Here is a 14,794-nt window from a genome sequence, read left to right as displayed (position 1 = left end):
ATGTTCATATCCTTGAAGATGTATCATGGAAATGTTGCAGCCTAGAAGATACAAATTTAAGAAGTTAAAAGTGCATGAGCCAAAAATTGAAAAGCAATAATATTCTGAGTAGAGGTTCTAATAGTGGCACAAATCAAGTTACAGAGGTAAGGTGGTTCCATTGCCATCCTTACTCTTATACAATGTTGGTGGGATTGTGCAATGATACTGCCACTCTGGAAGGCAGTTTGGAGTTTCTTCAAAAAGCTCTACATAAAAACCCCCAAACTGGATATAGAAACTCTGTAAAGACCCAGCTATTCTTGACTGCTGCCTCCAAGGGTGATGATTGTGGAGATAAGTAAAAGGAAATCCTTGTCAACTTTCATTTTGTTTCTATTTATCATTATGTTGTTAATTGGTCTGGTTGTGAGTTTTGTTCCCTGAAGGTTGAAGTATAACCCTTATGGAAGGCTGTAGCCACTGAACTCCATTTGTAAGTGTCTCAAATCTTCATTTGCAAGTGAAGTTGTGTCATTTCTATATTACAGATTGTGAATGCATCTTTTTCCAATCCTGATGCCACTTTCTTCTTCCTATAGACCAGCTTCTCAGATTATTTGCACAGCGTTCAGATTGAATAAGTGATAAAAATGTCCCACCCTGACACATGCTTTCCCTGATTTTAAACCATCCTGTGGCTCCTTGTTCAGTTCAGACACTTGGCCTGGGTGCAGGTTCCACGTGAGCACAGTTTTGCCTTCTGGAATTCCCATTCTTTTCAATATTATCCATAGTTTGTCTGATTGACACAGTCCAATATTAACACCTCTATTAACAAAGGTGAAATAAAACACGTCTGTCTCAACTGCCTAATGGTGCTGTACCAGATACAACAAGCTGATTGCTTTAATAAACAGCAATTTACTATCAAGTCCAAGTTCAGGATTCAGGCTCTGGGGGAAGGCCATCTATGTCATGAAAGGCCTTGTCCCTCTTAATAACAGTTGCCACAGCACTCCTTGGAGACCTCCATCCATTCTGGCCCTCGTGACAAACAGGAGGAGCCTGGGTCCAAAAAGACCCACTTCACTCCTGGTGCTGGGACTCCTGCCCCTGGATCACGTGTTTATCTTGTGAGAGAAAGGCCTCTGGGCCACAGTTCCACCCTTAACCCTCCTGCGGCTGCTTGGTTAGGAGATGTCAGGGTCACTGCATGGTAACCACAATCTATCACTAATACGTGTATTTGGTGGGGACACAATTTAATCCATAACATCTGTCTTGGAGTCTCTGCTTGCAGCCAAGCTCTATCTGATGTCAGTAATGATGTCCTTCCTTCCACATCCTCTTCTAGTCCAGTCTAAACTTCTAGCAGTTCCCTGTTGTTGTGCTACTCCAACAGTTTTTTAATTATATTCAGTCCGAGTGTACTTGCATGTACTGTTAATGATATTTTTCTATCGTTCTTGCATTCTGATCGCTCACCTGTCCGTGGACTGGACACACCACCAGATCTCTTCCACGCTGCTTAGGCAGCTGTCTTCCAAATCTCGTGGCACAGGGAGCATTCCATTCTCTATGCCTCTGATTCTTTTAAACACTTCAAATGGTATTCAGGTTTCTGCCAAAGCCTTGAGTGCAGTGTGGACTTCCTCGGCACCTCTGGCTTGTCACCATGCACCACCTCCTGAAATGGTCACGTTCACCTCTTCTTTTTGGTGCAGTGACTCTGTGTGTTCTTCCCATCTTCTCTAGATGTTTCCTGCATCATTCAGTAACTGGATCCCACACTGTTGAAACGCAATCATTGTTTTCCCTTCTACCCTTTGGGTTTTCTAACTCCACATCTTTCATGGTTTCATTATAATACTTTGTCTTCTTGAGCTGCCCTTAGAAAGAGTCTGTCCCACTCTTATTTCCTCACTTTTTCCTTTCATTTTAGCTTCTCTATATTCAAGAACAATTTTCAGAGTCTCTTCTGACATCCACTTTGGTGTTTTCTTTCTTTCCTTTTTAATAACCTTTTGCTTTCTTCAGGTATGATGCCCTTGATACCATTCCACAATTCAACTAGACTCTGAGAATTAATGTTGAAAAGATCGAATCTAAATTCAAGATCATGTTTGGGTTCTTGTTGAACTGCTCTGGTCTTCAATTTGAACTTGCAACTGAACCATTAATGGCCTGTTACACAGGTGGCCCCAGTCTTACTCCGACTGATGATACTGATATCTCTTTCCACAAGTTTATTGGTTGTTGGGTGTTCCATGCAGCAGTATCCTCACCTTTGTTTTCAGGAGCTGTATTTGCCATGAATGAGGTGAGGTGTTGGTCATACAGAACTCTATCAGGCAATCTCTGGCCTCGTTTACACTACCAAGACAAAGAGGGGGAAATTCCATTGCACACTTTGGGAGTGTTGTCAGGAAAGGCAAGTCCTTGGAAAAAACCTCATGCTGGGAAGGTGGTCAGAGAAAGGGAGGAAGACCCTCGACAAGATGGGCTGGTACAGTGGCTGTGACAGCATGTCTGAGCATGTTGCAAATAGTAAAGAAGGCACAGAATTTAGCCACATTTCCATCTGCTGTTCATAGGGTCACTATGAGGCATAGTCCACTCAAGAACACCTAAAAATATTTCTTTGTTTTCAGCTTTTGCATCCCAATAACCAACCATTTTGAATGCATCTAGATTGCACATTTGATCAATTGCTGACTGCAGGAGTGGTCGAAATTAAAGCCATTGCCATGGAGTCAGAGCAGACTCACAGCTGACCCTTCCGAGGGTTTTCTGAGGCTATAAATTGCAGCAGAGGAGATAACCCATTGTTCTCCAGTGGAGCTGCAGGTGGATTTGAACCGACAAGGTGCCATCTTTGGGCTAGCAGCACAACTCCCTAGCGACTGTACATACCACCAGAGCTGCACGTAGAAGTGGGGACATGCCCAATGTCTCCATCTTTGGCGTTAGTGGTTAGTGTATAAATTTGAATATGGTTCTATTTAAAGGTTTTCTTTGTATAAATGTGGATCTTATCACATAATCAAGTGTGCAGGGCCCATTCTCCCCAAGCAGCTGTCTTGTTAAAGCTTGGGCCATTTTAAATGACTGCTCTGTGATCACAGAAGAGTTGACCTAGGTATCAGCCAGGAGACATACCTGGAAAGTGTCAGGCATGGACAGGTAGGGGTGTGGTCAGACTCTCCGGGGCACGGCGTTCTGCAGCCTATGCCTCCTGCTTTCATTTGCCTTGTCCCTGGGGAACTGGCAGAGTGAACTGCCCAGGCGGCCAGCCCCTGGCTTTCGGACCCTCCACTCGCTCCCCTCCTACCTTTCCTGCAGGAATCCGCCTGGAATCTGTTGGCTGTCGCTCAGCCCCTTGCCAGAAGGGAGGCATGTGCGTGGGTGCTGACCAGAGCTTTGTGTGCAAGTGCCCCAGGGGCTTCGTGGGTCCCCACTGTGGAGAGAGTACATGTGGGCTAGGGCTAGGGACTGGAAGCAACTGTGTTGGTGTGCAGACACGCCTGAGAGTGTATGAGGTGTGAGTGTGCATATGTGTGTAGGAGAGTCTGTGTGTAACAGTGAGTGTGACTGAGCAGCTGAGCATATGGACTTGGGGTTTCACCCACGGGAACCCCTCCTGGCAGGACTCTCTGACTGTGAATGCCGCAATGGAGGCAGGTGCCTGGCTGCCAACAGCTCCCTCTGCCAGTGCCCCCCAGGTTTCTTCGGGCTTCTCTGTGAGTTTGGTAAGTGGCCAGAGGCAGAGCAGGACCCCTTCCTACCCTGCTGACCCTTGGGAACCTCATTGTGGGGTACAGGTGGGCAAAAGTGGTGAGCCAGGAAGTGAATGAATGGAGCTCAGTCAGGGTCCATCATTCCACATGTTCCCATGACCACCATGTGCCCAAGCAGGTCACCTGTGTGGGTGTGGCCCCTGGGACAGCAGCTTCCCAGGAGGACACCTCGAATGTGGGCCTATTCCCCTCGCAGAGGTCACGACCACACCCTGCAACATGAACACCCAGTGTCCTGACGGAGGCTACTGCATGGAGTACGGCGGGAGCTACCTCTGCGTCTGCCACTCGGAACACAACGTGAGCCACTGTGAGTGCAGCTGCCCGGGACTGCCCAGGGCCAGCAGCTGTTGCTGGGAGCTGGCCAGGGCCAGGCAGCTGCCTGGGACTGCCCAGAACTGGGCGGCTATTGCTAAGGACTGCCCAGGACTGGTGGCTGTTGCTAGGAACTGGCCAGGGCTAGGAAGCTGTTGGGGATTTCCCAGGGCCGGGCAGCTACTGGCAACTGGCCAGGGCTGGGCGGCTGCTGCTAGGAACTGGCCATGGCCTAGAGGCAGGGTCTTCCTTGAGCCTGGTGCATCTGCAGATGGGCTGGACCCGCTTTACCCCCGCATGGTCAGAGACATCTCTGAAAGTGAATGAGCGTGGGGCACTCAGGCCTCCTGAACTAATCCCAACTATGACAGCAATGGGGACAGAGCTCCAAGTCGGCACACCAGGGTCGACGTACAAGCCTGCCCCAGGGCTTGTGGTCTAGCAGTGCAGGACACTGCCATGCCAGACCCCTGTGTGTGAGCACCGGACCATCTCGGGCGGACCTTGGACCCCTGCGGGCGGACCTTGAACCCCTGCGGGTGGACCTTGGACCCCTGTGTGTGAGTGCTGGACCATTGAGGGTGGACTTTGGACCCCTAGGGGTGGACCTTGGGCCCCTGAGTGCGACCTTGGACCCCTGTGGGTGGACCTAGGACCCCTGTGGTGGATGTGGAGCTCGGCCCTTCAGTAAACAGCAGAGCGTTTAACTGCTCACCTCACCCAGTTATGTATCTAATTACACATAATTACATAATTAGTGCATTGTTGTTTGTTGTTAAGTCAGAACTGACCCATAGCAGAGGCTCCCTGGGTTTAGAGGCAGTAAATCCCACAGGGAGAGATGGTCCACCTTTCTCCCATGAAGCAGTTGCTGGATTCACATTGCGTGTCTTTAGGTTGGTGACGCAGCTCCTTACCATGAGGCCACCAGAGCTGCCGACTAAAGCATATAGTGTTTATGTATGTTGTTAAAAACTAAAGGGCAGGGGATGGGGGGTGGGGGGGCAGGGAGAGGGGTGCAACAGTGAATGAATGGAATTCCAAAATCTCTGTAGATGTTCACTGAAATGAAAAATAAAGAAATTAAATATAAAAAAAAAAACACTAAAGGGCAGAGGGGTAGCGGCTCTGGGGTAGAACACTGGCTTCCTGGGGTAGAGATCCCAGTTCAGATTCCAGCTAATGTAGCCACAACTCACCGGTGCTGCTACAATGTTTCCAGACTAAGACAGACAAGGAAGCAAGGCCTGACGGTCTGCTTCTGAAAGCCTGTCAGAGAACGCCATCTGGATCCAGTGATCCAGCCCAGTGTAGTGGCCACTGGGAGCCCAGCTGGCTCGCGGCAGCTGCAGATGTAAGTGCATGGCATCTGTATCACTCTGGTACTTGTTAAGGACACAGTGGCACAGGTGACAAGCAGCCTGGCTGCTAGCTGAAAGGCCAGCAGTTCAAATCCACGAGCTGCTTCACATGAGAAAAGTGAATTGGTCTGTTTCTGCAAAGATTTGTGTCCTTAGACACCGTACCAAGCAGTCCTGTAGGACGGCCAAGGGCTGGAATAGACTTGACAGCCATGGCTTTGGGCTGCAGGTGCATTGTCAGTACTGTGAGGTGTGTAACTATAGACAACGGTGCGAGGGTGACACGAGGCCAGACAGGGAGGCTGAGGCTTGTAGGATTGAGACTAGAGCGCACCCAGCATGAGGGAGGACGGAGTCCAGTGCATTCAATGGCCTTTAGTCTAGGCAAGGTGGCAGGGCAGCCCTCGGAAGACACACGTGCTCTGTCCCTGCCTCAGCCCTGCCGTCACCCTGTGACTCGGACCCCTGCTTCAATGGAGGCTCCTGTGATGCCCACGAGAACTCCTATACGTGCGAGTGCCCACGGGGCTTCCATGGCGAGCAGTGCGAGAAAGGTAGGCTGCCTGCCCACCCCCAACAGCGCACCTCCAGTCAGCACCCCAGAGCCTCCTGCCCTCTCTCCAGGGCCGGTCAACACCCCATGAGTCTCCTGCCCACCCTCCAGGGCCGGTCAGCATCCTGGAGAGCAGCTGCAGGGAGGTGGTGTTCAGGGCACCAGCACACATTTTCCCTCCACATTCCCAGCTAAATCTCATTTTCTCTGAGCTCCTGAGCTGGACGCAGTACTAGTCTTGGGGAACAGTACCTCATGTGCCTGTCCCTGCTCTGTTGAGGGAGGCACCCCTGCTGGTTTGCTCCACTGTCCTGCTCAGCGCTTTCCTAACTCGCCTTGTGGAATTAGCACATTAAATGACTTCACACCAGGAGTCCTCTCCAGGATGGGTACAGCTGGCTTTGCCCTGTGCTGCCTAATCTGAGTGGCCTGATGCAGTGAGTCACTAGAACCACCAAGGCCCCAGAGCCCCGAGGACACCAGTGTCGTGCACTGCGCGGGCGGCCAGTCTCTGCTCACTGACCCCACTCTGACACTGTCTCCCACAGTTAGGCCCCGCCTGTGCAGCTCAGCGCCCTGCCGGAACGGGGGCACGTGCAAGGAGGCCGAGGCCAGCTACCTCTGCAGCTGCCCCTACCGCTTCACTGGACGGCACTGTGAGATTGGTGTGTGGACACGGAGTGTGTGGGGGGGGGGTGACTGAGGTGCTGAGCCCTGGCCAGTGTCCTCATAGAAGCAGCTTGCCAGGGCAGGTGAGGAGCCCTGACCCACACGCTCCCCACAGGAAAGCCAGACTCGTGCGCCTCGGCACCTTGCCACAATGGCGGCACCTGCTTCCACTACATCGGCAAGTACAAGTGCGAGTGTCCACCGGGCTTCTCTGGCCGCCACTGCGAGACCGGTGAGCGTGGGGGGCAGGCAGGCCAGCCAGGCCGGGGTCAAGTGGGCCCCTGGGCATTGTAACTTCCCATTCCTGCAGCCCCCTCCCCCTGCTTCCGGAACCCGTGTTTAAATGGGGCCACTTGCGAGGACCTGGGCACAGACTTCTCCTGCCGGTGCCAAGCAGGGTTCACTGGGCACTGGTGCCAGGCAGGTGAGCATCTCATGGGGGCAAGGCTGCGCCATGCATGCTGTCTTTATTAGGGTGTGAACAGAGTCCCCTGAGGAAAAAAGGAGGCAGCCAGTGCCCAAAGTCAGGGCTCCTCCACGTGCAGAGTTCCGGAGGAGGAGAGCAGGGAGTGTGGGGGTGAGGGGGTGGTTCCAGACAGGTGGAAAGAAATGTTCCTGCTGCGATGGACTGAAGGAATCCCAGGAGGTGGCCTGAGTGTGCAAGACAGGGCATGTGGCCTCCCACCGCTGACGGGGGCTACCTGTAAGCCAGGCCAAGTGGCCCCCATGCTGTGGGTCTGCAGGGAGTGTCCTTATTGCCACAGTGATGCCTCTGCCCACTGTCCTCCTCTCATCAATCCTGTGATGGCAACAGTCACAGGGCTTCTGGCCAGGCCAAGGGGAGGACCCAGGACAGTCCCCAGGCAGAGAGGTGCCAGGCTCAGCAGCCTCCCTACACAGAGAGAGAGAGAGGGAGGGAGAGAGAGAGAGAGAGAGAGAGAGAGAGACTGCTGTGAAAGGATGGAAAATCCCATCAGGGAATGACAAACCATCTCAAAACTGTATGGCTGTAATAGCAGTAAAAGAGCCTAAAGACAAAATCAGCGATGGAGGAGAGGGTCACACCTGGTGACGCTGACTCAGTTTAACCATCTCCAATGCTCGGGGGTCTAAAGCCACAGCCTCGATAGGAAGCAAACCCCCAGACTTCAGAAGAGAAGGACAAATGTCCTAACGAAAGCTGTGTCCAGCCACCTCTCCCAACTGCTGGCAGGCTTGGACTCCACGGCACCAACAAAGTGCAAAGATCTGGCTGCAGTGCATAAACCTCACTCAAAGGCATTTCTGGGCGAGCTCTGGTGGCCTAGTGGCAAGAAGCTGCAACTGCAATCTCAGAGATGCATGGTTTGAATCCACCAGATGCTCTCCTGGAGAAAGAGGAACAATCTCCTCCTGTACCAGTTAGATCTGATTTGACGGTATACACACACACAAAAAGAAATAAAATAATTTTTTTTAAAAAAGGCATTTCTGTCAGGGTGACAAGTGGGATCCTGCACCCATTAGCTAGCAGGCACTCATGCTTCCCAAGGACACTACGCTGATCACATAACCCGTAACGTGCTGGGCTGTGAACAAGCATTTCTGACAAGTGCAAAAGTTAGAGACCACACATCTCAGCTCTCTGAATAGAAGCAGCTTAGTTATTAGGAGAAAGAAACATTTTTCAGTCTCCATGTTTGAGTCTTTTAAACTTTTTACAAATACTTCTGAGTAAAAAAAAACCAACACCACCAAACAACCAGTAATGGGCATAAAATATTTAAAAATAAATAAGAGTAAGTACTTTCTATATCAAAACTTGTATAATATGAGGAAGCATAATTTCATGAGAAATTTCTATATCAAAACTTGTATAACCTGAGGAAGCAAATAATTTCATGAGAAATTTCATTATTTAAATTGGAAAGAGGAAAATTTCAAAATGAATGAGTCACATTTATGACTTTAGAAGTTTAGAAAATTATACTAAATGATACCAAAAAGAACAACCACAAAGAGATGACCCGTGATTCATAAAAGAGAAATCTAAGACATAAGAGAAAAGGTCAACATAGCCATAATGAATTATTTGAAATGTATAAATAAATAGACAATCCTCTATCAAGACTAATCAATAAAAACAAACAGCAAAAATAAAAACCTTTTTAAATTAAAAAGGGGACATAAAGCTACAGCAGCATCAAGAAAGATATAGGGAGCTCTGGTAGCCTAGTGGCAAGAAACTACACTGTAATCCCAGAAGTACACAGTTTGAATCCACCAGATGTTTTCATGGAGAAGGAGGGACAATCTCCTCCTGTACCTGTCAGATCCATTTTGATGGTACACACACAAAAAATAATAAAGTAAAATTTTTTTAAAAAAGAAAGATACGGAAATACTACCAACCATTCCATATAAATAATGGTAAAGCTTCAGAGAAATAGGCAACACATCTAGCTGCCCAAAAGTGACATATGGAAAAAGAGAAAGGCTGCAAAGCCCCATCAACTATTTAAAAACACTGAAGCAGTACTTAACAATACTTTTTCAAAAGGAAAGACCACACCAAATTTTATAGGTAAATTCTACCGTACTACTAAGAATTAGGTCACTGCAGTATCCCCCAAACTTTTCCAGAGAGTAGAAAATAAAGAATGTGTCAACCTACCCTCTAAGGTCAATAAAATCTTTTTATGAAAACCAGAAGTGGACAGTAGGGAAAGGAAACTCGTGAGTTCAAGAAACATAAATACAGGTGCAAAACTAAACACAATAGTGACTCACAGTCTGTCAGTAGTTCCATCAAAACAACATCCACCAGTATCATACGAGGGGTCCCCAAGGTGTGTTAGAAAATCTGCTACTACACCAACTGACAAAGGAGGGAGAAATCATGGGAGACTCTCAGTAAGTGTGTCCTCAGCATTTGATAACATTCATATTCACTCACGAGGGAGATTTTTTAGCAAACAAGGAAAGTAATTTCTCTAAAAACAACAGGACACACACAAACTCCTCTAATACAATGTGGTGTTAAATAAAACAGAGTTTCCTGGGGGACGTCAGAATGAGCAGAAGCAAGGCCCCGTCCCTGCAGGTGTCTGCGGCCCAGCCTCATGGGAGTGTGTACCCTGGCAAGGCCCAGCACTTACGCGGGGAGGGGTGGGTACAGCTCCACTCACAGAATGCTTGAGAGGCTTTCTGCTCCCTTCCTCGAGGGTCTGAAACACAACTGCTCTCCACTGCAAAGCACTTCCACTGCTTTCCTTGAAGCCAAAATCATTTGTACCTATTTGGCTCTGAGAACTGGCCCAAAACTAAAGGTCTGCTTTCCTCCTGGCCTGGCCCCAGCAGAAGTGGACGAGTGCCGCTCTCAGCCCTGCCTGCATGGGGGCTCCTGTCTGGACCACATATCCGGTTACCAGTGCATCTGCAGGACAGGCTATGAGGGCACCCACTGTGAGAGGGGTGAGTGTGGGAGAGGGGAGTGAGGACACCCACAGTGGGGGTGGGGAGTCCAGGGGCCATGGTCTTAAAGGTCAGCACAAGCAGCACAAGCGGAAGGATGGGCTTAGGTTGGTCTGGGGACTTGAGGCTGAAGCCCCTCTGACTTAGGTCTTGCCTCCAGCAGACTCGGAGTGCAGAGACGTGAGGCAGGAAGGTGAGTCACCCCACACTGGGGTGGCCATCCCTGGAAGCCATGGGGTATGGGCTAGCTTTGTGTCCCATCCACAGAGACTACCATGTGTGCCTCACAGCCCTGCCAGAACGGGGGCTCCTGCAGGGACTTCCGGGGAGCCCTCCTCTGCGAGTGTCCATCAGGCTATGTTGGGGTCCACTGTGAGACAGGTGAGAGTGCCCATAGATGGGTCCCCACAGCCAGCCCCTTACCCTCCTCTTACCCTGGGATACCCGCAATGTGTTTTCAGCACAATGGCTGGGGCTTAGAGGGTACTTAGGGGCACTGCTGGGGCCTGGGCCAGGAGTCCAGTCTCACCTGAACACCTGAGTGCCTCCAGGGAGTTCCCAGCCCCTCTCCAAGTCTGCTTCTCACAGCATCTCCCTTCTGCTCCCCTACCCTGCCACTCCAGATCCCCGTGGCCCTGCCCTTCCTTCCCCAAGGCCCTGACCCCAGGTCCTGACCTCAGGCTCACTGTGTGTTCCCCAGAGGTGGACGCCTGCGACTCCAGCCCCTGCCAGCATGGAGGGGCCTGCAAGAACGACCAGGGGGCCTACCTGTGCGTGTGTGCTGAGGGCTTCTTTGGCTCCCACTGTGAGACAGGTAGGCAGGTAGGGCAGCCCCTGCCCAGGCCACTGGCTCCCCTGCCCCTCTCCCAGGAGCACGAGTGGAGGAAGGGTACCACCCCTCCCCACACTACATGCCAGGCTCACCCCACTGGACTGACCCCCCCCGGCCTGAACTGGGCTCCGTGGGCACAGCCTGCTGATACCTCAGCCAGCACAGCCAGTAGTGACCTCGACCCTGTGGGGCTATGGTCCTGCCAGCCCTCATGCTGCTCCCTGTCCGTGGCCTGCAGTGAGTGACCCCTGCTTCTCCAGCCCCTGCGGGGGCCGTGGCTACTGCCTGGCCAACAACGGGTCCCACAGCTGCACCTGCAAAGTGGGGTACACTGGCAAGAACTGCGCCCAAGGTGAGCCGTGGGCCCTGGGACAGCCGGTGGGCCAAGGGCCAGCGCAGGTCTGCTGTCTCTGGGCAGTGGGGGTGGATGGTTCCCCTGGGGTTGGTGTGAACCTCCCTCAGGAAGCATGGGCACAGCCAACAGCAGTGAGGAGCCCATGGCCCTCGTCGGGTCCCCACAGGGCAGCAGTGGACCCCGACCACCACCTTGTGTCCGCCACAGAGCTTCTCCCACCCACGGGCCTCAAGGTGGAGCAGGTGGAGGAGAGCAGAGTGTCCATTTCCTGGCTGCCCCCTGTGGGCGCGGCAGCCCAGCAGATGCTGGATGGCTATGCAGTCACTTATGCCTCCGCTGAGGGCACTTTCCGCCGTACGGACTTCGTGGACCACGGCCACTCAGCCCACCAGCTCCAGGCACTGGCAGCTGGCCGGGCCTACAGCATCTCTGTCTTCTCGGTCAAACGAAACACCAACAACAAGAATGACATCAGCCGGCCCGTGGTGCTGCTGGTCCGCACGCGTGAGTGGGGCCCATGTCCTAAAAGCTGGAGGCGAGGTGGGAGCCGTCCTCAATGGGGGGGGGGGACACGATGTGGGACCAAAGAGGGAAGCCCAGCCTCCCGTTCTCAGGGCCCATTCTCCAGGGCAGATGTGCAGTGGGTTCGGTGTCTGCTCTCTGTTGGTGGGGGCACACTCTCTGCTGTGCCCCTTGGCCTCCTCGCTGGCCCCAGCGTGGACCAGGCCGGGTCTACTGCTCACTGCAGAAGGGGGAGCTCACAGGCAACCTCTGTCAGGGAGACACCTGATTGGTCACCTCCAAGCCTCCCTTAGGAGCAGGGGGTCGGCACTGCCTGAGCAGCCCATACCCCCAGGTCCCCGCCCTGTTGAGGGTTTTGAAGTGATCAATGCAACAGCCAGCACCATCTCAGTGCGCTGGGCTCTGCACCAGATCCACCACACCACAGTCACCAAAGTCCGAGTGTCCATCCATGGCCCTGAGGCTGGTGGAGACCAGTCTGTTGACCTGGACAGGAGTGTGGACAAGTTCACATTCAGGTAAGCGGCAATCCTGTAGACAGGGCAGGCCCTGGGCAGGAGTCACGGGCTGGGGAGACGCCTGCCAGACCCTGCTCTGCATGGCCCCCTCCCCCGGCCCACCTTGAGGGGCGGGACCATTTTGAGGTTTCTGACTAGGTGTGCACAGGACACTGACCTCTCCCCTGGGTGGCAGGGGCCTTCCTCCTGCCTGGTCTTGGGGCTGAGGGAGAAGCAGGTGCTGGGAGCAGGGTGTACCCCTCATCCTGAGCCCACACCTGCTCAGTGGTCCGTGGGGCAGAGCACAGCTGGTGAGTTCACACAGCCAACCATTGGCTCTGCAGCTAAGCGAGTACCCGCTGGGCTGCCAAGGCACCCAGATTGCCTTAGGTTGACCCTGGTAATAATGAAACCTGTTCTGACTTTAGCATAAAGCTCATTTCAAATCATACACAACAGAACCCAAAATAAGTGACCTTCAAACTGGCTTCCACCCTGCGTGACTGCTGAGAGGTGCCAACAGGACGTTCCAGGACGTCCCTGCCAGCACGGATACCTGCAGGCACGTCCCCAAACACAGGGATGGTCCACCTCTCAGAGTTGTTGGGGCAAAGGACAGAAAGACAGACGTACCAGGTCCATTGCAAGGGGTCGTAGGCCCTTGGTTTCTGGAACTTGAAAGGACGTGGCACCATGAATGTGCAGGACTTCCCACTGGCCGTCATGTCAGCTCAGGGAACGTCTGAGCATCCCAGACAAACGTGGAGCCACGTTCGGACACACCTGGATGCACCTTTCCAAGCGTGTTTGTCCAGGGGCTCCAGGCTCTGGCTCCCTGACTTTGTGCAACCCTAGAAGAGCCCTGGCGGTGCACTGTGGGACAGGCTATGAACCTAAAGGTCCGCTGTCTGCTCACACCAGGCCAGGGCAGTTTGGTTTGGGTGTGGCATTTCTGAAGAATGACTGGAGGGCGCCCATAGTGGGCACTGGTGGCCACATCCACCCTCTCAGGTCACACCCTCAAGGCCGCCAGCAAACACAAGTCCCTGAGCGTCCACCCTCTGTACCACTCCCCGCTGCAGGGCCCTGCAACCAGGAAGGAGGTACACGGTCCAGGTCGTGGCCCTCAGTGGCCTCAGCCCCAGGGAGGCCCCTGCCGAGAGTCAGCCTGCTGCACCGCTGCATGTGTGGACACGTAAGTACAGTGACGTGACCCCTGAGCCAGGCAGAACCTTCCAGAAGCTCCCTGCTAGGTCTTGATCCTCCAGTGTGACCATGTCAGAATCAGCCTTTGGCTGAGGGCCCTCAGACAGGGCCATCTTCACTCTGGGAACAGCTGGTAGGAAGACAGTGTTGGGACACTGTCAGGTCACCCACTCCTGAAGGCTCTTCCAGGAAGCTATTTCATCGACAACCACTGAGAGAGGGCATAGCCCAACTGGACGAGGACACCCCACAGTTCTGCTGGAGTGGGCTCCACAGGATAAAGGGTGGGCCACAGGCTTCCCCTGCCTGCTATGCCACTCCAACCCACAGCTAGTGAGGGAGCAACAGTCGTGGGCTGCCAGGCCACAGGGGGGCAGGTAAAGGGGTACAGGTGGGTCTATGAGGTATAGGGTTAGAGCAGAGGGACTCTTCCTATGCAACTCAGGCACTCTCACTTGGGGGAGGAGCAGGGAGGATGAGTGGCGTGCTGGAGGGCAGGAAGGGGTAGAGGGTGGGTCCCAGGGACAGGGAAAGGATGAGAGGCAGGGGGTAAGGAAGGGTACGGGACCCAGATGACAGAGAGGGGTGGGGCAGGAGCTCAGGGGGCAGGAAGGGAGGCTTGGGGGCAGCCTTGCTCAAGTCTCGCTGAGACCCAGCAGCACTGGCCCCTCTGCTTAGTCGGGGACACTGGGACTTTGTACAGGCTCCAGGGACGTTGAGAGAACCACAGTCTATCTTTGGATTGAGCACGCCCTTCTAGGAAGGCCTGTGCCCACGCCCCATCCTCACCCCTCTCTTTTCTTGTCCAGGGCCCTTGCCTCCAGCAAACCTGACAGCTGCCCGGGTTACAGCCACCTCTGCCCACGTGGTCTGGGATGCCCCTTCCCCAGGCACCACCCTGGAGGCTTACGTCATTAACGTGACAGCCAGCCAGAGCACTAAGAGCCGCTATGTCCCCAATGGAAAACTGCTGTCCTATGTGGTTCGTGACCTCACACCCGGCTGGCGCTACCAGCTCTCTGTGACAGCCGTGCAGGGCACTGAGCAGGGCCAGGTGCACAGCGAGCCCGCCCACTTGTACATCATCACCTGTACGTGCACCTCTGAGGGCAGGGGAGGCTGCTGGGGGGGAGCTGCTAGGGTGCAGGGATCAAGACCACCCACCTGCACATCACTTGTCCTACACCACCTGCTATACCTAGCCACTATCACCTGTCCATTATCAATCACCTGTCCACTACCACCTGTCCAC

General features: G+C 53.2%; 1 protein-coding gene across 1 annotated transcript in view; it reads left to right on the top strand.

Moving 5' to 3' along the window:
• SNED1 (sushi, nidogen and EGF-like domains 1) overlaps nt 1-14,794 on the top strand; it is a 59,514-nt gene that overhangs the window by 34,806 nt on the left and 9,914 nt on the right. Inside the window, exons 9-23 of the mRNA XM_006893492.1 lie at nt 3,325-3,450; nt 3,630-3,731; nt 3,976-4,089; nt 5,893-6,009; nt 6,557-6,673; nt 6,793-6,909; nt 6,988-7,101; nt 10,014-10,130; nt 10,398-10,511; nt 10,831-10,944; nt 11,201-11,314; nt 11,525-11,821; nt 12,174-12,357; nt 13,419-13,531; nt 14,352-14,633. Of these exons, the coding sequence (XP_006893554.1) occupies nt 3,325-3,450; nt 3,630-3,731; nt 3,976-4,089; nt 5,893-6,009; nt 6,557-6,673; nt 6,793-6,909; nt 6,988-7,101; nt 10,014-10,130; nt 10,398-10,511; nt 10,831-10,944; nt 11,201-11,314; nt 11,525-11,821; nt 12,174-12,357; nt 13,419-13,531; nt 14,352-14,633 (2,142 nt within the window). The remainder of the gene's footprint in view (nt 1-3,324; nt 3,451-3,629; nt 3,732-3,975; nt 4,090-5,892; nt 6,010-6,556; nt 6,674-6,792; nt 6,910-6,987; nt 7,102-10,013; nt 10,131-10,397; nt 10,512-10,830; nt 10,945-11,200; nt 11,315-11,524; nt 11,822-12,173; nt 12,358-13,418; nt 13,532-14,351; nt 14,634-14,794) is intronic.

This window comes from Elephantulus edwardii, unplaced genomic scaffold, assembly GCF_000299155.1.
Source record: "Elephantulus edwardii isolate Elephantulus edwardi_28Jun2011 unplaced genomic scaffold, EleEdw1.0 scaffold00127, whole genome shotgun sequence".
NCBI classification, from domain to species: Eukaryota; Metazoa; Chordata; class Mammalia; order Macroscelidea; family Macroscelididae; genus Elephantulus; species Elephantulus edwardii.
Note: the sequence above shows the minus strand (reverse complement) of the source record. Positions and strands in the feature narration are given on the sequence as shown.